Source organism: Ornithodoros turicata, chromosome 9, assembly GCF_037126465.1.
Source record: "Ornithodoros turicata isolate Travis chromosome 9, ASM3712646v1, whole genome shotgun sequence".
Classification (NCBI taxonomy): Eukaryota; Metazoa; Arthropoda; class Arachnida; order Ixodida; family Argasidae; genus Ornithodoros; species Ornithodoros turicata.
In genome coordinates this window covers 35172147-35195806 of record NC_088209.1, presented here as the reverse complement: position 1 = coordinate 35195806, position 23660 = coordinate 35172147, and the positions used below count along the sequence as shown (strand labels likewise).

Here is a 23660-nt window from a genome sequence, read left to right as displayed (position 1 = left end):
AGTTTGAGTAGATCGGACGGTGTTTGCGGTAACGGTTCCGAGAACATGATAAGCCAGTCGCCTGGTTCCTTTGAAGTGGCACACACATCGCGTTGCTGACTGACAGCTTCCTCTACCGTATCGCTTTCGTAGAGCGCCCCCTTCCGATCCTCTAAAGCTCCACTATTAACCGATACTATCTGCGCGAAGATAAGCGTGGGCCTCCTCCTCGTCACTGTTTGCAGGTCATACGACCGTTCGAGGACATGTTTTCGCGTCTGTTTCTTGACCACTTGTTTTTTGGGGGGGCAAGAAACGGTTAGTATTCCGGCGCGTGATCAAAGCGTTCTTCGCTGCCTTGCACGCCATCGTAAATGCGTCATAAAGAACCCAGAACATTTTGCTGTAGTTTCGGATATGTTTTAATTTTTGGGGGGCACGGCTTCGGTTTCGGATATGGATCCAGATTCGGGTATGCGTCCGGCTTTTGGGTACGGTTTCTGTTCCGGACATGGTTTCAGCTTCGGATATGGTTTCATCTTCGGGTACGGTTTCGGCTTGGATATGGTTTCGGCTTGGATATGGTTTCGGCTTGGATATGGTTTCGGCTTGGATATGGTTTCGGACATGCACTCATCCTTTCGGCTAGCTTATGTGTATGAGTAGCGTAGCTAAGTGTTTTCAAATTTCTGGCTTGACGGCGCAGTTTTGGTACGCACACACATCCGCGTCGCTTAGCTCTTCCGACGGTTGTTGTTGTAGACATGGCGATGGCGGTAGCAGTAAGAAAAAAAAAATATCGAGTTGGCTCCTACGTCCACACGCCATGCTGTAGTTACGTTTCCTGTGATTCTGCGTGTTGTTCGCCTTATGTGTGTAGCCCCTTCTTCGTCTTTCGGCAAATCCCTAGAAGACTACATGCTACCCGGCGAAAACCAATGCAACCCTATTTCTCGCTTTTTCTGGAGCCTCCACGCTTTCGTTACCACACAGTTGTAGAGAGTAGAGATGACTTGCACAGTTGTAGCCACAGTTGTAGAGCTACGACTGCAAAGTGGAAGGCACTCCTTTGGTTGAAAGTTGGTTTCACCGAATACTTCCGTGTATTGCGGCCAAGTCCACTTCAACGAACGCTTAGCGTTGCTTAATTGTACGTGTGTAAATTCAGCGGAACTTTTCGATTCATGTATTTGTGTTGCGAGAAAGCCAACTTTAACCTATGACATCGTAGACTTTGTTTAGTGATAAATTAGGTTAGATTAGTGCAGCTGTGGCAGGTTGCGTCGCGCCCTCCCAACTTCATTATCCAAGCGGCTTTGGGGGCAGGGCAAGTCGCCATGGCCCTATTAATCTAACCTAACTTCACTACACTAACCTAAGACATCATCAGCTTGGTTAGTTCAGCGATAAGTAAGATTAATGGGGCCATGACAGCTTCCCTTACCCCTCAAAATCCGTTTCAATAATGAGGTGAAGCCGCCTTGCAGAATGGCAACGCCAACCAAAATAATACCCTGGTTTCGTACCAAAAATGACAAACAAATCGGCAAAAATCACGCTAAACAGCGAGAAACAAAGGGTTAAGCAACGCTCGGCGTGCCTTGGAGCGGGTTTTCTCGCAATACACGGAAGTGTTAGGTAAAGCCAACTTTCAAATGGTGACGCCTACCAAAGGAATGCCCTAATAGGGCTTCAAACGAAAAGCAGCCGAAGTCGCCTACCTGACGTGACGGACACGCACGTGCATTCGAGAAAAGGTGCGTCACGTCGCACGCCGTAAAGCATGGATCAGCGGAAGTTCGTATAGATGACTGACAAGATGGCGTATATGCAAGCCCAGACCCAGGCTTTTACATTATGGAGTTCGTAGATGACTTTAGATAATTCCAGCGGCACGAACCACGAACGCGTCCCTCTAATTAGTTAAGGGGAAAATAAATAAAGTACAAAATTGAAACGACACGCACCTTTTGTCCTGACCCAAGCTGCGCATTATACTGAAAGTGCGAGTGCATAGCGGTGGACGGGAATATTAGTGCGTCGTGTACGCTGTCGCCTTTGCGAACGTTGGTGGTTCTGCGCATGCGCAAGACATAAAGTTTGCGCAGTGCCACCACGATATCCCTTACGTGCGCAAATGCGTTAGCGTATGATACGTTGAAACTCTCTATTATAATCTTCCTGGGCAGTTCTAGCGAAATGAAGCACATCACCGAGAAGACACCTGCCAGCCACCCCCATGTACTTAAATTTTCAGTACATTGTACTGCTTGAGGACACGTCAAGAATAACGGCTGTTCCCCAGTGGTTACTCCAATTGTGTTTAAGGGCGGTGACGCTAAAGAAACACGTAAGGTTGCCGTACTTCCTATTCTATAAATAATACCAGCAGTTTCCTCGCACGGTACGGCCATCTATAAATATAGTCAGACTTCGATACAGGATTCGTGGTTTTAAACGAGGAATGAAGGTATTTGAGAAGAAGAAATTAGAGAAACCAGTAATCTAAATAGCAAAATGACGTTACAATGCAGAGCTGCAGAGCAGATGTTTGTCAGGGAAGGATTCCCACCCGCGTGAAGACAAAGAAAAAAAATATATATCGCCCGGCTCAGCAGCAATTCCTTCTTACATCACGATTGCCACTGCTATTGATTGGCACTGCTGGTATATTTCGTTATTTGTATTCACAGCCTTCCTTCATCGACTAACCTCGGACCCGAAAGTCCTGTACCGCGCCACATTTTCTGCGAGGGATAAATCGACCCTGGAGATCCACGGTAAATATACAGGCGAAGCACGCCATGATGTCATACATTTCCCCGAATACTCCAGCGAAAGATGTGAAAAACGTCATAGCTTTCTGCTGCAACGTAAGCGCGAGCGCATGACGTACAAGATAATCCGTAGCAGACGACAGGAAAGGGCGCGGGAGTCGTCTGCTACGTGCGTACGACGCCACTCATGATATTCCGACGCCGTGCAAATGCTTAATAACACGCGGCGAAAAATTGTGCGTGCTGCTTTTTCTTCCGCTAGAATATTCCGTGGGCATGTCACTCGTGTGAATATACTGTAACAGAAACAGGAAGTAAGACTTCACCGCACGACACTTCCCTGTACCTTGACGGGAGAATCAGACACTTCAACTTGCACCGATAAAAACGAGACAGGTAACAGTTTCACGACGCAAGCACAAAACAAATCCCAATAATAATCGGGGACCTTCATCCGTCATTATACTTCATGCTGCAAATACACACCTCTGCTAGTACAGGGCTCGCTGCATAATAATGTAAACTACGCGTCGGATTTCGAAGAGTAAAATGAAATGAAATGAAAATGAAAAAATGAAAGGAATAGATATTTCCCAATTTCATTTTCCTTGCTGGCAAGGCTCAGTGACGCACTGAGAATGGAAGTTTTTGAAATACTAAAGAGGGCATTCCCAGTCGTATTTGTCAAAACCCAGCCACTTCGTTCTATAATAGAGTGGGCATTTTTTCCCCCCTTCGAAACTGCCAACTTCTTCAGAAAAAAAAGAAAAGAAAAAGAACTCCAGATTTTTTTCTATTCGTGCCCCGCCTCGATTTTGTGCACGGAATTATTTGTGACAAAAGCCACCGTCAGTATCGGTACTGACCTATTGAATGAATCTACCCTAATGAACTAAGTTGCCCGAAAGCGGCGTAAGACGACACTAATGCACGTGCGAGATTTACTTCACGCTAGCTCGAAGGCCCGAGATATTGGAAGGGTTGTACGATTCGAAGGGTGGCAAAGGAATGGATGTAGGAAGATGAAGGAACGGTTCAAACACACAGGCTTGCCTGCCAAAAGATATAGGGGATTATGTAAGTAACTCCATATTCCAGTTCAACGCTGGAAGCCAATAAACAGGGAGAAAAATTCCGTTCAGTTGGCTGCTTGCAAACGCAAATATCTTTTCTTCCCTGAAAGCATTGGCTCTAGTGGTGAAAGAGCACGTGCCTTCCAATAATTTTTGCGACTGCGAGAAGGACATGCCTATGAAGTAAATACGGGCAGACAAACCTTACGTGTAATACACACTGCCAATATTATCATGAAGTAAAAAAAAATCTGGCGAAGTACATCCAAGTGATGAGTAATGGGAACCGGTTTTATATTTGCTTCGACTGTTGTGGGGCGAAAGCCAACGTAGAGAAACTAGGAAAAACAACTTATCCAGCGTGAGATGCAGAAAAGCTTGACGAAGAGAACACACACAGAGAGAGAGAGAAATAAACAAAAGGAAAAGGGGGCACACCGAAAATTTCTTTGTGAGGGTGTTTCAAAACGGCTCGGACTTTGATACAGGGCCGCTCGCCGATATAGCGCAGCACGTCTGCGTAAATTACATCTGATCAATCAACCAATATGTCAGAGTGCGAGCAATTTTTTTTTATTTTTTATTTTTATTTTTAGACGCGCGCTCTCTAAATAACCTGCACATTTGAGGTAAATCTGTTCTAGCTGCAAAAAGATCACTTTAATTTGCTGGATGGACAGGTCTCCACGTTGATGTACACATGCAACATGTACACTCTTGTGCATGTTGCTTCTCCACAAAGGAGTGTGTCTAAGAGCATGCGAACGTAGCAAACCAGAAGCTACGGATCACACGAGTCAATGTGCGCTCTAAGAAAAATAGTAAATGAGGAGTAAGAAAAGAACGCAATTACCCCCCCTCCCCCACCCCACCCATTTTAATCTCCTGACCCTCAAGTTTATTGCCCAGCGCTGCTAGTAGTCCCTATAGACTTCGCATAAACTCCAGCGCTTTTAGTCGTCAAAGGGATTATACGATGACTCCTTTGTAGACGGGTGTGAAGCACGAAGCCGTAAATAACGCCTTTGAACGGCACAGCGGCCCACTCAAGTGGCAAAAAAAAAAAAAAAAAAAAATCTCCTGAGGCACAAAACCAGACTACACACAGCATTCCTCTGAACACAACGACACTCACAACACAGCTCACTCACGACAACGAAATTGACTGGCACTCTTCCTCCACTGGGATATGCAGCCATACATACCATCGGGCTAATGTACACTCCCTCATCAAGTACGTCACTCCCCACTATCCCTGACGGATATCAAAAATTGTGTGGTTCTCCAACATGTCGGAGTCTTTTGTCGCCGGTCGCATATCACAACTCGTGCCGTGTTTCCCAACGCCATGATATTGCTGGTATTACTTGCATCGCATAAAACAAACACCAGCGTGTTTTTGATTAACAGGGTTATTTTGACGAGTTCAACGACTCTATCATTTGAAGGAACACGTACTTTATCCTGTTGTCACTGCTTGGTTAGGTTAGGTTAGGTTGGGTTAGGTTAGGTTAGTGATACAAACGAAGACCTCGAGACGGAGAAACATGTACATACTGTTAGGGACGACAAATGTGTGACATAAAACATCACGTCACTCACTCAACAAGCCCAGCCCAACCCAACCCAATCTAACCTAACATAAACCTAACCCAACCAAAAAATGAGAACAAAGTACATATTTAGGTTTGATAACACTGACTCGTGACACAATTTGTTCGACAAAAGCTCGACACAATGCTTATATCAAATCAACAGTTTTGCAGAGATGATACGAATATTCTTTTTAAAAATGGTGTCTTGCGTATCACTAGCTTTCGAGATACTGCGTATCCATTATCACGTTTTCTGCTACCTTTCACGCGTGTACCCTTCCGTGTCTTCACACCGCAAAGTTCCCAACCCTCCGTTTCAAATACAGTATTCTACAGCCCGTCAACTGTATAGTTGCAACTGCCCAAAGAAGTTTAACGTTTGCCACCAAATGGTGACTTATTATCTCTCTGATAAGAGAGTCGGTGCATATCACTCGCTTCACTTAGAAACACCGAAGAGGGTTCACTGATAAAATCGCCCTCTGTGTATGTGGATAGGTAATGATGATCGAACAGAACGAAACCTATCCGTGACAGGACAGCCGTCTTTATCAAAAACGATTTATCGGAATTTCGCGGCAGTTTCTATTGATTGCAAGTGAACGTATATAGCAAGCACCCATTCATTGATTAACAAAGCTGGTGTCTATCTGGTTCCGTTTTTATCGACATTTACGCGTAGGACACAAAGGGAAGGCTCGAACGGTCGCAGAAAGGTGCGGAGAGATAAAAAGACGTTTATTTATTGCGAAGAATGGGGAGCGTTTTACGCAATGGGTGTCCCAAGTTCCGAAACGTCGGCTGCTCCTTAGCCTTTCCTAGTCTCGAGTGTTATCAAGCAACCACTTGCCTTTGATTTCTTTCCAACGAACAACTAACGTTATACTTATCCGCTTTAAGTTTGTGAGAGAGAGAGAGGAAAACCCTTTCCTAAGTGGAGGGATCGTTAAAAAATTTAAGTTTTACTATAGTTTTTCATGATGTCGTATATTAAAAATACACATACCGCCACCACTTTCGTCAGAATAAAGGTTGCAAGAAAACGTCTTCTTTACAACCCACACTCTCAAAAATGAACTTCACCGCATAGCACTACGCTCTGCGCAAATCATTGCCACGAATGATATCGTTATCTGCCCTGATTTGTTGAAAACGGGAGGCAACAAATCAGGGCAGATAACGATATCATTCGAGATGATGGTTGGCTAGGAGCGTGCTATGCGGTGAAGTTCATTTTTAAGAGTGTAGCTACAACTTGCACTGTGTTATTATCGCTCTCTCTCTCATGCCTTCTTCAGTTCAGTTTGATAAAGCGGAAGCAATAAATATGCAGTGTGCGCTATTCTGAACAAGGGATCGGTTTGTTGATCGTGGGAACTTCCCAAAAAGCTTGGCGATATTTAGAGTGTGATAAGCTTGAATCAGCGTCATAATACGCTCTCCTTGTTGTTGTTATTCTTGTTATTGCTGTTGTACAACTGTTGATGGTGGAAGCCGCTCTGCCGCTCACTGTTCTTGCTAGGAAATAGGCGTTAACTGTCCTACTCCCTCAAGCCTTCAGAAACCGCTTTTTTAACCCGTTTTGGACATTTTTTTTTTTCATGCAGAACTTCCGTGAGCTTGTTAGCGTCCTTTCGAAAACACCTCTCTAGCAAAGGAATAACGCTGAAGGATAGTTTCTTGACATCATATGCTCGCCATATGATGAGAAAAATGAGTCATTTTCACATATCAAACGACTGTATTCTTTCCGGTAACATTCACCCCAAGCCCCTAAAACGAGATGAACAATGATAGCATCGAGATAACAATGTCTTGTCTGTGAGCAAGCCTTGTATCCGCTCTAATTCAACACGCAACATGATTCAACTTTCGCCACACCGAATGTTTGCAAGGAAGGACATAGATCGTTCGGCGACAGAGTCTTCAATGATACGAATTCATCCTAAGCCAAACCAAGGTCTTGCTACCGGACAACAGAGGTAATACGATTAAAAAAAATCCTCCAACTCTATTTTTAGAACAAAAATCCGTAAAGGCAGAACCCTGCAGGCCGTTTCCCATGTACACATGTAAGGTAGTGTCAGTGTGCCATAGAATTGTACGAACGACATCGACGAGCAATATTTACCATCAAACACAACCAAACAAGTTGAATGACACTATACCTGGACAACTTCTGCAGAACAAGAGTGACGACAGGTGTGTTCGAGTTTTCGGTGCGCTTACAAGTTGATCCTGAAAACTAACTCCGAGCAGCGTGCCCAACGAAACTAAAACGTCGTAGTAAAAACGTTCCGATCGTAACTGAGAAGTATGCAGGAATGTAATGATACAAGAGGAAATTTACGAGGCAGTTGAAATTCGCGCGGGCGATCCTCTTGTACACGCTTATATATCGTCAACCAATACGGAAATGTCGGCCTGTTGATAAACACATATTGAACATGCACCAATAGAGCCAAAGGACACGAATAAGCGACAGACGACAGAAGCAGACGACAGAAGCAGACGACAAATATAAATCCGTCGTCTGCTTGTTAACATCTTGACAGATGTTAACCCACCGTGTCCTTTGGCTCCTGGTACGCGTTCCACGCATTCCAGTTGTTGTAACCGAGAAGCAATTATTATGAAGCCTCGCTATGTGTACATGATTTCGCAGCCATTCCGTGGACCACGTTTGAGTGCTTTGAATTTTCCATGGCACCTGCATTTCTCCCGTGCCCTAATGTTCCCCGCTCCTTTGTTGTTGGTTGACGAACTGCGCGACTCCCCCGTATTTTTGTGTGCGCGTTTCTACTTTTGTACATTCAGATTTGGAACTATTTTTGTATTTTCTACGGGACGACGAGCTTTTCGGGCTAATCTTCAAACGACGCCGCAACTGTTGTGGAGTTACGCTGTTCATATGCATGCTCAGTTGGAAGCTTTCTGTATGCAAATTTTTAGAGAATACTGCGCCTGTGTGTGACCGGGTTTCTATCAACAAAACTGTAAAAATGTGTGGACGATAAAATGTGTATGCGTATACCGATGTCGTTTTGTATTCACTTTCTTGTGCTCCCATGCGAATCTGAGGGCAGTTGTATCACGACGTAAAGCCACGAATTATTATTATTATTATTATATAATTACCATGTGAATCTTACCAACAGCACCTAGAAGTCCCGAGTTTATGTGTACACGTGCGCAGGACAGTGAAGCAGGCATTCCCTCTGTATCTCGGTGGCGTATGTCTTATACAAGCTTCCAGTACACCTGTCAAACGAGATAACTTCAATGTTATTTGAAATCAACGGCAACTGAATGTGTTAACCTGTCACGGAGCATCAGATCCAATGCTTATTCACAAGTTTACACGTTACACGCTAGGTGGCGCTATGCGCATCTTCAATGGCCATTGATCCCAATAGTCATTGAACTCTGCTTATGTGACAGGGGTGTAACACACTTGTATTTGCATCGATGTGAACCTGTATTCCAAGATTTTACTGAATTTTACCTCATTACCTAATACAGTACCTAAGGATTTTGCAAATCTTTTTGTCTGATGTTGTGTTAGCACCGCGAATCAACAGTTGCTATGAGCAGCATACAGACTTGAACATACAGAATGAAAACATTCCACGTACAGTGGTTTATTCTTTTATTACTCTTCTGTTGTCAAAAACAATACGCTACCAGCGTAAATCGGGACTCTTCGGAACTTTTTAACCGAAAAATCAGTGACGAGTCTCGCACTATCAAGTCCTCTATAGTGTCCCTTTCTATGCATAGCAGTGGCAAAGTATTCAGTCTGCTGTGCATCAGGGCTGCCCGATGACTGTTCTTTATTAACTTCAATTTGGAGAAGGTGCGCTCGCAAGAACTGTTGCTGGCCATCATGGTGAAGTACATACGATGGACAGTATGTTTACGTCCGAAATAGAAACTTCCTTTACACCCTTCTCAATTGTAAGCGTGTATTAGCAGTTCCCTGCTCCCCACCTCATCTTGCAAATGCACATGTAAAGTTACTGAACTGTGCCATCTCCTCAGGAAAACGACCATCCAAATCTTCTTTGTACACTTCTGCTGGACAACACGCCGTCTTCCTGATTTCTTCTGTGGTAAGTTTATGGAGTTTACCAAATAGGCTAAACCTGGACGAGTTCTTTGTACGCGACCAAACCGCTGATCTAGAGAAGCTGCAAACTGATCCACTGCTTGGGGGAAGTTCTTTACACGAAACATATCTGAAGTGCCACTAAGCTGCGCTTGCGGGTAAGTCGTTCCGTAGTCTACAGGATTCAGCCGCACACTGAGTGGCCGCCTGGCTTCTCACTGCAGCGAATAGACCTCTACCCTAGAAACGTCATCATGACGTTGGTAGACAAGACTGAAACCGAAACAAATCGGGAGGGCTGGGTTCCACGAATTGGCACTTGTTCGCTGCCTTTTATTGAAAGACAAGTAGGACCGAAGGTCGCGTCCCTTTCATTGACCATCGTAATCCCCTCAAGACCGTGGCTATTCCGGTCTAGAGGTCTATTCCGTTGTTCCAGATAAATCTTCCCCAATCACGTGGTATGCTCGAATGCTTCACGTTTAGTGGCGACGAAGTCTTTGAGCGACACCAGTAACGAAACCGCGCTATTCAAATCGGTCTTTGGACTTTGCTGGCCTCGTCTACCCAGTCTAAAATATCGTACCAAAACGCGGCATAAATTCCTGTTTAAAGTCTAGTCATTCTGTCAGCGAGACGGTCGGCCTGCAAGTGCACTTCACTAGTTTCATGTTCATTGCTAGTAATATTGGTAATATCCTCCAGCGCTTTTAAGAAGAAAAAAAGAGCCCCTGACTACGGCTCCTACCGCAACCGCTCTGCAGGAGCATCTTGCACCGGTGGCCCTTCTATAGGTACTGGAACGAGTCTTTTTCTTTCTTTTTTTAGCAGTCGTGAGATCGTTGAGGATTTTGTATCTATGCGTGGACGCTGCAAAGAATTCGTCCACCTGCTCCAGGAAGTCGAAAAAGACAACAGCAGTGGGGCAGGACTCTGCAGCTGATTTTGCGACCAGATTCAAAGAGTGCGCTGAACAAGGGACCCACATGGCCAGAGGGTTCTTCTGCCGTATCAGTGCATGCCGTCACGGCATGATTGAGGTAACCCTCTTGTGCGCCTCATGTCCCATCATACAAGCAAGAAGAAAAAAAGCAATAGAAATTGAAACTCACCTCCGACCATCTCTGCCAACTTCTGATGGCCCGAGATTTGGAGCAGCACACGAATAAACGTGCTCCAGAACAGATACACTACATTTTTCGGGAATGCTCGAGTTTCAAACGGCGACGACAATGGCAAGTCGCCGACCTGTCACTGAAAAACGCTTTTCAGGGGGAAAATAATTCGTGAAAAGTGGAAAAGCTCACTGAACACTTTCCCGCGTTTCCATCCGCCTTCGCCTAACCGGATATGGCATCACTTGTCAGCGGCCGACCCCACTTCCGGGATTCCGAAATTGGTCACGTGCCTTCCACGCTGCCGCGTGCGTCGTCCCCGCAAGGGCCATATGGCCATATTCCCTTGTACGCAGGCGCGGATCTAGGAGGAGGGGGACCCCAATTTCAGTCTTGAACATAGGGTTCAATGGACCAATCCCAGCATGCACCTGGCACTTGTCCGTAGCCAGTCCGTAGCGGACCCCCCCTCGGCCCTGCTTGTACGTTCCCAAAAGAGAGTACGAGTATATCGCAGGGTACAACCACATTTATTACACCTTGATGTACAGCGCACCTCAACCGTGTCAAATTTAGAACGTTGGAAACAGACTCCGCCCTACTAAAGGTTATGCGCGTCATAAAACAAAACGCTGCTAAGCCACAATGCACTGTACAAGTAGAGTGACAACACAGACATACTTCAGACTGACTTACTGACAGTAAATATAGCTGGATGGAAAATGTGCACTATCTACAAAGTCTTATACAAATAATGTAGCTTTACATGCCAAATATGCAAAGTGCAATATGGCCTTACTTAGAGAATTCCTGTGTGAACAAAACTGGATGGGTTACAAATTACAGTACTACATATTTCACTCACATAGGCAGAAATGAATATAACACGAGCCACACAAGGTACATTCGTGTCCTGCGTCCTTTCTAACTGAAGGCATATTTTTTTACAGAGAATGCATCAAACTCAAACCAGGAATGACAATATAAGAATTGGTCGACCTCAATCATATTCTGCTACGGCAACTCTTTACAGTGACCACTAGTTACTTACCAAGAACCTATGCGACTGTAAAGAAGCAGTACATTGTCGAGACTGGTATCTTTAAAGGAAGTGTTTTTGAGGATGACTACTACTGAACTGCACAAGGCCACCCAAGGCTACAAGCTGGCTCTTCCAGTTTGCTTCTCAGCACACTTACTACATTAATTTTGTTCAGGAGCATTTTTTTTTTCATTTTGCAATTTTGGCATTTACAATATCAATTGTTCAATGTGTGCACACTGAGGATTTTGATTTCCTGAACTGCAAGAGGTAGTGCATCACCTATGCAAACGTTACCAAAATCATGCGAGAATGACACCTCCGGAATATTACGCTTACTTGCCACACACCTATGTGCAGATACTACAACCCTGTTTGAACACGGCCGCGCTAGTCTATGACGTAGAGCTTATTATCAGATTACCCCAATTTTCCGAGAGGTCTTCTCCCACACAGGTGCTGGTACCAAAGTTTGGGTGCAATAATACTCCCTTGTGGTATGCCATGCACTGCAAAGCTTGTCAAAATTGCACCAAAATAAGAGGATTTTGAATTTGTAACACAGTATTTTGCTTGTAATGATGTCGCGAGCCCTTATAGGCACTAAGGCTTTTGCGCAAAATATTACTCTTGCTGTGCACCCTATTCTACCTATCGTATTTGAATGAGGAGACTCTATGAAAAAAATTAAAAAAAAGGCCTCACAGTTCTGAAAGGCAGGTTTCATACTGCAAAATTCTAGTACCCCATCTAAGACCGTGAAAACATGTTCACACATACGAATGAATTAAAGCAATTCATCTGGGGTTTGTTCACAACACTGCATCCACACAGGAACAGGACATGTCACTGAAGAATATTCCCAATCAAAAAGCAGAGATGCCCCATGCAGTACAGCACGAGGTACTTTGCTACAGTAATCTCAGTCTTCTGACCTTAAGTTCAGAATTCTGTCTTGTCAATATAAATCCTGGATTTGTTATTACGCTAACAAATTAGTATTTCATAAACTACATGTAAGCTCAACCATGTCTTATGGCTTTAGAGTATAACGTAATACTCAGTATGCAGCTGGATGCCATCAAAGGAAATTTACAGTGGAACGTTCAACTTTTGTTCACGAGGCTGCTGCCATACGGATGCCATTGGGTAAGACATCGCACACATGTGTGCAAACGATGTGCACATTTTGACTATGTGCAATACACAGAGATGAAAACACCCAGACGAAAAACAAAACAGTATATAGGCACCGCTTCACCCGTGGTCTAATGTGTTCTAACACAATTAAAATTGCTAATAGTACATAGTGCATTCAATGGAAGAAAAGTTCAGGTATCACTATGCAATTCAAATTCATGCGCAACATTTCTAGTACAAAGTGGAATGAAAAATATTGCTCAGAATAAGTTGGGGTTTCCTGCAACTGTACAGAAATCCAATACGTAACACAAGAAATGACCGACTGAGCTTTGAATAGTTTTATAGTGTTCATCTCAGCTCACTAAATTTTAATGGAACACCACCAGCTAGACAACTTACTGTGCTTTGCACACCCTCATTAATTAACGTACATATTTCATTAATAAAAAATAGTTTGAAGTAACTACTAGGACCAGAGTTGCTACAAGGAAGGTCCCCATGGAATTGCGTGAGCGCATTAGTGTCACTACAGAAAGGTGTAAGCTCCATTTTTCTTTCTCGTACCGTGCACTCACACGAGTGACATTCACCGCAGAAGCGGAAGATGCGAAAAACGTCAAGGCTCTCAACGCCCAGTGTTCACGTACACCGATAACCGTGGGGAATATCCTGCGAGACAGTCACAAGATATTCTGTAGCAGACGACAGGAAAGACGCTTACGGCGGCGTCTGCGAAGTGTCGTCTGCTAAGTGCGCAGTACGCCACTCCCGATATTCCGCACCGTGTGAATGCTCAACGTAACACGGGACGAACTTTGTCTCTGTGAGCAGTGTTTTCGCTTTTTCTTCCGCTAGAATCTTCCGTGGCGATGTCGCTCGTGTGAATACACAGATAATGGAACATTTGCATCCACTGTCGGGCCAGGTCACTGAGAGATTCTGAGAAACGTGCATGAGGTAGACCCCTTCCAACCTCCCGTTTAGGTACTAAATTCTCAAACTGTATTTTGCAAGCAAGCGGAACACGGTATAGACTGCTTACAACAGTAAGTGCTCGTCATGGTAAAGGTGTTCACGTCACAAGTACACTTTTGTTGTCTATCTTTTTCTCTGTTTTCTTCTCCGACCTTTGTGATCATTGCTTTAGGGTGGTGAGTTTTTGTTACTGCAGCGCAGCACTCAGAAACGATGACTACAAACTTACCAAAGCTTCAAACAAAAAGTAGGGTGCAAACTACAGTAAGGGTGGAACACAATGAACACAAGAAACAGAGGAGGTATCCCAGTGGGTATTTCAAGGCAGATAGAAGTGTGGTGCAGGCGACATATCAACAGCAAATGAGTAGGCGTCATAGTGTCATGGGCATAAGTGGGGGATTTATGGGCATCACATTATCTTGTGGATTACTTCGGCACTAAGGGCACAGGTGCCCATGAATTGCTTTAAATAACCTACAAATGACTAGGCAGTAGGGGTGCAAACATATAAAAATTTGGAATATTGATAAAAATCAATATCTGAAACAGAATATAGATGACCACCAATAAAAATATCGACTAAAAATGTTGATACTTTATTGATAACCGTGAGAAGGACATTGATATTTACCAATATTTTTGATAATATACCAGTATAAAAACAGCAGTACTTCGTTGCACCCTTTACTGGGTGCACAAACATAAAACCAAACCTGGGGAACCAGCAGTGACACCACACGGCTGGACCCCAATTTTGGTTTCACTTTGATTTTGGGATAGGTACCTTCATTTCTGGGGTGGCTCTTTTGTCAACTTAAACAAAAGATGGAGATGAAACTCCTCCGTCATCACCACCACAATAAAGTTGTTGTTTTGCTTGCCGAAGATGAACAGAAGAAAGGCACAGTCGTAAACGAAATCCTCGTGCAGGACCCGTGCCTCGTTTATTTTACACGCTTTATGTGTCTTTTTCATCCTTACAGCAATTTGCACCTTATTTCTGCTTGAAATTAGTTGCCAATGAGAGCTTGGTCTCATGTGAGTATAAAGAGCACAGGCATAGCAGAAATATATACTCTCTCACGTACACACACCACAAAGCCACTCCACCTGTCAAGTGAATGTCATAAGTACTGTGATAGTATCAAATGCCATCACATCAGAATCTCTCAAACAATCTCTTTCTATAAAGGATAAGTTATCTAGGTCTACGAAATGGCTACACAAAATTGAAGCGAGACGTGTGTATTTTACCCCTCCCCCACTTACGTAGGTGGCGCTGCTGCTTGAACCTCTACTCAGCTGCTTGTTCCAATACTGCTAAGAGCACTTTATCAATGGTGCTGTTTGTTTCAAATTACCTTTTGCCTAGCTAATTCCGGCAACTATTCTCGATGAGAGTACATCGTGGTTTGAGACGGACCTACGTAGTACGGGTTTCTTTGAAGTCTGCTGAAGGAACTCGGTAATATTGCACAGAGACTTGGACAGGTCCTCGATCTTGCTCCTGAAGCTCTCTTGGTACTGAGAAACGAAAGAACATGACTGATTATAAGTGGGGTACAGTTAAGAGTAAATGTTGCTAAAGTGAACCACAAGAGTGCAATGATAACGTGGAACGCTGCAATGAAATGTCATGTGACTATAGCAATTGGAATCCACTGCAGAAAGAAAATTTATAAGACAAGTGACAGTTTGAGGAATCATGCAACTATAATGACATTTTACTTACAACAGCTGCAGAGTTAAAGTGTTCTTCTAGGGCATGCTTCACTTCAGAGCTGCAGTACAAATGGAAACATTTTAGTCATTTTGGAGAGTGTGACAGCAGCTCGTCTGTTGGCTCATGTATGCTCTAGCTGCAGTGGTTTATAACAATCATGGACAGACAGCAATGTACAACTGTGAATTGTGAGAAATAAAAATCACTAAGTGCGTAATATGACCTCTAGCAGCAGCAGCAGAAGGGCAGTGTGGCTTACTTACACAATAAGCGTGGAGCTACATGTGTGCGTCCACATATAGGAAAACGAATAGAGAAAGAAAGCGACGAAGTTAGTTATTCGTGCACAGATAGCAAAAGAGAGTGAAGCAAGATAGATGAGACCAGAGTGGAGAAACAACAAGTGAATTTCAAATGACACAGTAGAAGGCATAACAGATACAAAACTTCACACACTTTTGTCCAGTTGCCTGCTACGTGTAAGAAAGACTGTGAATGTTCAAAATGTATTACCTGTCCAATTCTAAAGCTGTCCAGCAGCAGCAAAAAAACACACAAAAATACAATGTTTATTTGATCAGTATCAAGCTACAGTACACTACACTTTGGCTCTTGCTTTTCCACAATGAAAAATCACAGGATAGAAAATTCTCTGTTGAACAGCGGAGCTCATGTGCAAAGTAATTTTATCAATTTCAATACATGGAAAGAGTTTTCCCCACAGCAAGTGGCTCCCAAATGATTTCAACAGCAATTCTATTGTCTAACAACATACACCACCGCACATCTTGACACACAGTGCATGCAAGAGAATATCAGATGTATTGACACCTGCACATACATGTGAGGTAATGTTATAAGTTTTGAACTCGTCATTTTCTGCATGCACTTCTACATCCAGTAATTTCAAGGGATAGTGCTACACTAGCTTTAACCAGAATGCTGTACTTCTAGAGCAGCAGCAAAAATATCTGTACTTCACGAAACTTGCAACTGCAGTAGAAAGGCAGGAGCCTCAAAATTACAGTTGCTTAAAATAACACACATCTGGACACAAAAAATGCTGCCACAAATAATGCTTCTGTGGTACTACAAAGGAAGAGGTCAGCCTACAGGCTGACTGTAACAGACAACTTCAGAAAATCCAGAGAGCTTAGCGCCGCTTTGAGCTATGGGAACTTGCTGATAACAATAGAGGATACGTTCTGCTCAGTCACCTCATGTACCTGCTGATCTCTTTGACTCTCACTGATGCAAAAGTCTCATTAGGTGGTAGTGTAAGTAAAGCACAGGCACCGCAGAATGCAGCTCTGGAAAGATGAAGAACTGCCTGCCCCCAAATTCAGTGCCACCTGCTACTCGTCTTGACCCTCCCCCCCCCCCTCAAAAAAAAAAGATTTTACCCCTCACCAACAAGGTTGCTCAACAAAAGAAACCACTTGCCATGACACTCAGAATTATCCGCTACACCGCACAATTGAACGTACTACTATGTAGTATTTACACATGCATCCGCTGTACAGAGAACACCAAAGAGAAAGCGCATGACACTGATAAGAGTGCACACTCATCTGAATGACACCTACCTGACCAATCGTCCTGAACAGGAATCCTCAGATGCGATAAAGTGGTCAAGAAATTTTGGCTGCACCAGAACATGTAACATGCAAGGTTAGTGACCCTTTCAGCACTGCAGCATGTACGAACCATCCACAGATTATGATGCACCATACTTTTAACACAGGATCCACATGCCCTCAGAGATAATCCCATCACCATGCAGCTCCCTGTAAGCGGTAGCCTGAACTCCCTGTCCACCAATAAATTTTCTGCACTGACACAAAGCCAGGTAACTGTGACATCACAGAGTTGGTCCTGAGGCCACCACTGTGTTGCTATAATATTGTTATTATGTCGCATATGCTGTTAGCTGGGCGCATATGCTACTGAAAACTGAGATGCCCAATAACTGTAACTCAGTTTGTCAGTTAGATAACTTTCTGTGCTTCCAAACAGCCAACATCCACCGAAGCCTACCAAAAGCCCAAAGCTTTGCTACCACAAAAGCAGTCTCCACTGAGAGCATGCATGACCTTTGAACGGTTCCCATATACCACTAAACTTTGCTACCCCATCTCACTGTTGACCTGAGCCAGTGCATTTCCCTGTGCTAGTCCAAGAAATACTGTGGCCTTAACGTATATTCCCTTACCCTCTCTGTTTGGACAGCTGCATTGGATGCTGCAACTTCTTTTTCTGCATTTGCAATCTTCATGTACTTCATCTGTTGTGAGTAACGTCAGATTAATATATCACACAATGTACGTAGATAACTATTGCTAGAAGCACGGTATGGCAACTCAAAGTACCATTTGTTGTTGTAGGAGGTGAATTGTTCTGTCTTTATCTTCTAGCTGCTGTTGCATGAGGACAAGCTGCCTCTTCAGGTCCACATTTTCCTAATAATTGGAACAAATATGTCATTAAAAAAAAGGCTGAATGGGCTCCACGTGTCACATAAAACTCTTTTCCAGCATGTGCATTCTTCCTGTGTGCCGTCTGCACAAAAATTTAAATGCCACAGCCAGAGTGCAGTCACACATAAGACATGGCCACTAGCAACGGTGATCGTCACCTGCATGACATCCTGAACCTCGATGCAGTCCACTGGAGTATCACCTGCTGCATTAGACGTAAAGCCCGCAGGCAGATCTGTACGGGCGAGAGCCTGGTAAAAAATGTTCTGAAACAGAAAGGTTCTGGACAGTCAAATACATGCATGAGTAATAAAATGAGCACCTAAAATCTGCGGCATGCAACATTAATCCATAGACCAACCACTGTGGTGTCACTGACAATCACAGTTGCCTCGCAACGTAAAGCCACAAATTATAAACTATCAACCTAAAATCTACATGCAAGTAATGTCTGGATACGAGTATCTGCAATCCATAATGTCTACGTGCTAAGCCACACACTGAATACCACACTGACCTTTGAAGATGTCTGCTCAAAGGGGTTCAGGGTCTCTGCCTGCAGAAGAAAGTGGCTGGTCAGGAGACAGAAATTGACCCTCCTCACAGGCGTTGCGTGCAAAGCCAACTTACGTCTTGCAATACCCTACGGAGACGAAGCAGCATGGTTTTGACACTGTTGAGGTCTTGGCACATAGACCGGTGCGAGGAGGCATCCAGTTTTACACCACCGTCGCACTCTTGCAGTACGAGTTGCCTGGGTGGCCGAAGAGGTAGACTACTTGTGCGCAGGCGGCTTCCATCCAGTAAAAGGTGGTTGCCTGAAGTTCGCCCTGACCAGCGTGGCAATTCCGATGCTCGACGAATGCAGTTATTTCCCTCACTGAAAACATGAATGCAAAAAGGATACTGAAAAAAAAATCTCGTTCATGTACACAGATTTTTAGGATCTCCGTTAAATTGGGTACAATTCAAGTTGTTCATTAAATGTTTCTAGCTGATTAATCCTGACGTTATTACAAAACACAAATTATTCAAAAACGAGTGACAGGACCTGAGTCAATGATGCGAACACTTTATTTAACCGAATGAAAGCTTAACTTAATTAGAGCTACCAATGTTAAGGTTCACTATGGATCTTAATCATCATTCTAGTCGGTATCTGAAAATTTTTAATATATCCGGGTTAATCTACTTGAAAAACCACTTAAACTGTCTTTCTGTCGGAGTTAAGAAACAAAAGATTTTCAATATAACACATTTTTATTATAAAAGACAGTATAAAAGACAGGTTTTATAATGTACGGCTCTAATTGTGCCAATGTGCACGGATCATACCTTAGTGTTAAGCTTCTAACCAGAATATTACTTTCCTCAGCAAGCTGTAACATGATTTTCATTAAACCTTTTTATTTTTAAAGAATTTTTTCATGATGTGTGATGAAACAAGGCATAACTTGTCCATTTTCCAAAAATAATTTTCATTTAATGTGACAGATCAGTTGCACATATCCTTCCTTCTGCCACAACTTAATTTTTGTATGTTCGGCATGAAAATATTGAAGTGAAAATCTGTTCTGCAATCTTACAAGTATATGTGCTGTACACTTGTACATGTGCTTTAAAACACCTTTGCCCTTCAGTTCGGGTCATTCACATCGTTCTGCATCCAAGAAAGTGGTTGATTCTAATCATATTGTGAAGCAAATCCCAAGTCTCGATAGGTCTTCCAAAACACCTTCAACGTACACTGTTTTTCACAAGTGTGCTTCGTGAGTCATTTTTAAACATGACAGAAAGATATAAGGTAGAGTAAACGTGAATCCAACTCATCAATAGTGATGTGTGGAACCAACCGATCCATTAAAGACCTGCTTGCACGTAAATTTTGAGCTCGTGTCACATGACTTGAATAAGGAGCTCACTCTGATATGCTGCTCTCCCAGGAATTGCGCTTCTCATTCTGCTGAAGTGGGCCAGCGTAAGAGGTCCTTCTTGCCGGCGTGGATGTTTTACTGGGCTTTATTTTTGGCGAGGCGAGGCTAAAATTAACACTTAAAATGAGATGCGTAAGAGTAAATAGGACAACTCTGCCACAGACCACTCGAGAACCCTTTGACAACACTCCCATTGTTTCGCACGACCTTAATTTAGAACAAAGGTGCAATTATGCTTTCTTCCGAAAGCATGGGGCAAATGAACCATAATTGTACTTACAGTCCCACACACTTTAGTTTAAGAGGAAAATCACACAGCAGACTGGTAGCCATTTGTCTGAAGTTTTGTTGGAATTTCTTGTGAGCGTTGCGATCTTGTAGAAGAAAAATTTGAAATCAAGTGAAATCTCGCCCAGTGCATTTTCAATGGCCTCGTGATGCTGAGTGTGAAGCAGACACGAGAGAAAAAAAAAGGCGGTGTTTGCGACAGACAGGCCATTGAAAATGCGCGGGGAGAGATTTTGCTCGATTTTTAATTTTCTTTCTACGTGACCATAACGCTTACAAAAAATTCCAATAAATCTTGAGACAAATGGCTATCAGTCTTCAAAGTTTCGGGTAGGCTAAACCTCGTCTTCTATTTTTACGATTCGATTGAAATGTGTTAAGTTTGCTGGACTAGCCCCGTAGATGATCGTTATCTTTATCTTTTTACATGTAGGTGGCACAGCTCATGAACAGAAATATCACACCTACTGCATAACATACAGACTCATATTGACAGCTTCACTGAATAGATAAATATGTAACTATGTAACATGCCATCCTGGATCAGCACAACAAAGTCAAAGTCAAAGAAACTCACATTTCAGGAGAATCCTTCACTAGTGGGTCCATACTCCTGTCAAAATCCAACATAAGGTCGTCAGATGCAAGGCTCGAGCACGAGGACCCCACATCCGAAGACATGGAATGTCGCTCACGGATGGGCCGATCGAGACGTCCATGATGGCAATTTGTATTTTGGAGGGCGTGCAGCTCAGAAACGGACTTCTTCACAGAAAGAATTTTGGGCTTGGAGCGTTCCAGTGCTATCAACCCCGGCTGGTCCGAGATATCGTCGTCAATAAGGAAACCACGATTTTCAACGTCAGAAGCTGGACTGAGATAAGCCTCGTGCTGTGGTGATCCATCGTTTTCCTCATCCTGTGGGCTTAATCCACTGTCAACTGAAAGCTTTGGTTCACTACATGGCGCAGAAAGTTCTTCCTTCACTGTATCAACGGACAAGACAGCCTTTGCTCCACGGCTCAGAATTCCTTTTGCGATGACGGGCCTATGCTGGCCAACCTTCGCTCCTTTTGGCTCCGCGGCTCTCTTCCACTGGGGCACTTCCGCAGCTTTCTTCAGCGGAGATATGTGCCGATAAGACAATATTCCTCTGTAAGCGCCGTATGACCCGGGCTGAATAAAATCTCCCGTTCTCGATGGCACCGTGTCCTGCATTACCTCGCGTGCACTGAGAGATGAAAAAATTGTCTTTTTCTCATTGCCATTCTGAATTAATTTCTCCGTAAACTCCGACGAAGACCCTTCTTTTGATTTCAGGTTGCCCAAATTATCACTTAAGGATTGTCCCATGCCAGAGTCATATTCTGTGCTTGAACTGTCACCACTACTATGGCTTTTATCAGACACACTTTCTTTATCTGGAGAAACCCTTTGTACATCACTTTGCTTTTCGTTCAGGTTGCCGGCATTATGCAGAAATGACGCTGAGGTGCCCTTTGTCACTGTAGATGCTCTGTTTGTAATTACGGCTATCTGAGGCTTTGGAAGACCACTGAGCAGTGCCGTGACTTTTGTTGGGATTTTCGTTGAGCAGTACTGAACCTTTACCTGGTCTGTTGCGTCTGCACAAGGTGAGCCTTCACATTTAATATCTTCCTGCTTTGGCATAGAAAACTGCTTCTTTTCACATTCCTCAGTCTTCTCTGAAGGGATGCATCTAGATATGAGTTTGTTATTTACAAAGTTGTTGTTGGCATTGTTCTCAGCAATCGTTGTGTCATCTTTCGCAGGTTGGGTGTCTTTCATCTGGCCATCTGTCACAGCCGTACTGCTTGACGTCGAATACTTTTCGGAGGCATGAAGGCTACGATACTTCATCGGGGGAGGAATGCAGCGTTGAACAGAGCTTCCGCCTTTGTTGCCACCACCTGCACTGGACCCTCCTCGCGCGTAAGGGGTTGGTCGAAGGGCACGGTGCGCATCGTCCTGAGATGACGCGGCCATTGGCACCGTGGTGTAGGGGTGAGAAGCTGACTTGCTCTTACTGGAATAGCATGTGCCCATCAAGGGGCAAGGAGAAACGCAAGGAAAAACCACCGCTGTAAAGAGAGGGCAGACGAAGAAACCTTAGAACCCCAAAGGAGGTGTGGTACCACGAGTGTGGTAACCATAATCCCATCCCATAGGATGTGAAATGAACAATAACAACTAAATCATATACTTACAGGGACCAGTCACACATGTATTAAATCCATCGATAAAAAACCTAATACTAGTGGCGAAAATACGTATCACATATGACCGTGTTATGTAAGCACATATTCCTGTACGTTGTTTTTTGGTGACCGCATCTGAAACGTCAGCGACTTCGTTCTTTGCTAAAAGCAGTTTCCAAGGTGCACGGCACGCTTAGGAAGCAAATACACTGCAAGTAAATACAGTCGAGGGCCTGCATCAATGATGCGCATACTTCACGGGTTCGATGCGCATGACCTGCGATCTTTTGTAGTAACTGCATCATGTCATGATGTCCACAATAAAACATTAACCACCGTGTCCTCACAACATCGTGTAGAAATATCCCTAAATAGTCACGAACATGAAAATTTTGATTGTTAATAATACCCAACCTTGCATTTCTCGGCAGGTGCATAAAGGGGTAAATGTCACGCATTATCTAACGATCCGGTGCGTGACACACGGCGCTCAATATCGCAATAAATCTGCCGACTGAAACTTTTTAGCAAGCACTGACCACGGGGTAAGCTGAAACAACCGTATCTACATTCAGCAGGAAACAAACCCACAGAAGCATTCAACATAGTAAATTTATCAAACATAAATTTCATGTGCAGTAACGCACAAAGGTAATTCTTCACCCTTGACCGCGCTATCGACTTTTGTATGGGCGGGACTCTCTAAATGTCATGAAGAGATTTACGCTGGAATTGTTACATTTGGGTGCTGAAACGTCAACAGTGAAATCGCGAACATCGGAGAAGCTCACCTAGTTACACGCAGTTGTGGTGGTCCTGCTTCTCTGTATTATGGATCGGGTATCGTCTTCTGCGGTGACCAACGAATCAGAAAATTACTATCAAACAACATTTACAATTTTTGTATGTATTGCAGGGCCATACTAAACGTCAACACACTGATCAACCTACGTGCCACATAAACAATCAGGCCGAGTTCACTCCTCCATTTGTACAGAACGCATACGTGGCGCTAGTGGGCAACGCCAATAAATAGGTTTGCCGAACCTTTTGGCTTTGCTTCGTTGTACGATAACAGTGAATTATTCAAGGAATTATTGGCGAATGGATGTTATAAGTTTCACTTCCATCGAGAAGCAACAACTGAACTTTTTTTAATCCATAGAAGACCCCCCCCCCCCAATCCCCCCCACTTTCACATGCGCGCGG

At 43.8% G+C, this 23660-nt stretch overlaps 1 protein-coding gene and 1 long non-coding RNA gene across 8 annotated transcripts in view; both read right to left on the bottom strand.

The window, feature by feature from the left end:
• LOC135367929 (uncharacterized) overlaps nt 1-10861 on the bottom strand; it is a 152227-nt gene extending 141366 nt beyond the window's left edge. The window contains exons 1-2 of one of the 2 annotated variants that reach the window (XR_010414586.1): nt 10645-10861; nt 8563-8685 (exon numbers count right to left, since the gene is read on the bottom strand). This is a non-coding gene — a long non-coding RNA (uncharacterized LOC135367929). The remainder of the gene's footprint in view (nt 1-8562; nt 8686-10644) is intronic. The other variant, XR_010414587.1, reaches the window with a different exon arrangement.
• A 297-nt stretch (nt 10862-11158) lies between these two features.
• LOC135368752 (uncharacterized) lies at nt 11159-23423 on the bottom strand. Of its 6 annotated transcripts, none has more exons than XM_064602255.1 (12): nt 23243-23423; nt 20810-22334; nt 19933-20049; nt 18641-18890; nt 18528-18566; nt 18169-18276; nt 17903-17992; nt 17746-17817; nt 17120-17178; nt 15797-15811; nt 15543-15591; nt 11159-15334 (listed from the first exon to the last, which is right to left on the bottom strand). In XM_064602255.1, exons 2-12 carry the CDS (start codon nt 22297-22299, stop codon nt 15179-15181), a joined length of 2445 nt encoding a protein of 814 aa, XP_064458325.1. In that variant the 5' UTR covers nt 22300-22334; nt 23243-23423; the 3' UTR covers nt 11159-15178. The 6 variants fall into 6 exon arrangements, with proteins under 6 accessions (XP_064458325.1, XP_064458322.1, XP_064458323.1 ...); XM_064602252.1 differs by lacking the exon at nt 23243-23423 and adding an exon at nt 22866-22947; XM_064602256.1 differs by lacking the exons at nt 11159-15334; nt 23243-23423 and adding exons at nt 16047-16062; nt 22866-22947 and having other exon boundaries at nt 15570-15591.
• Between the last annotated feature and the right edge of the window lie 237 nt (nt 23424-23660).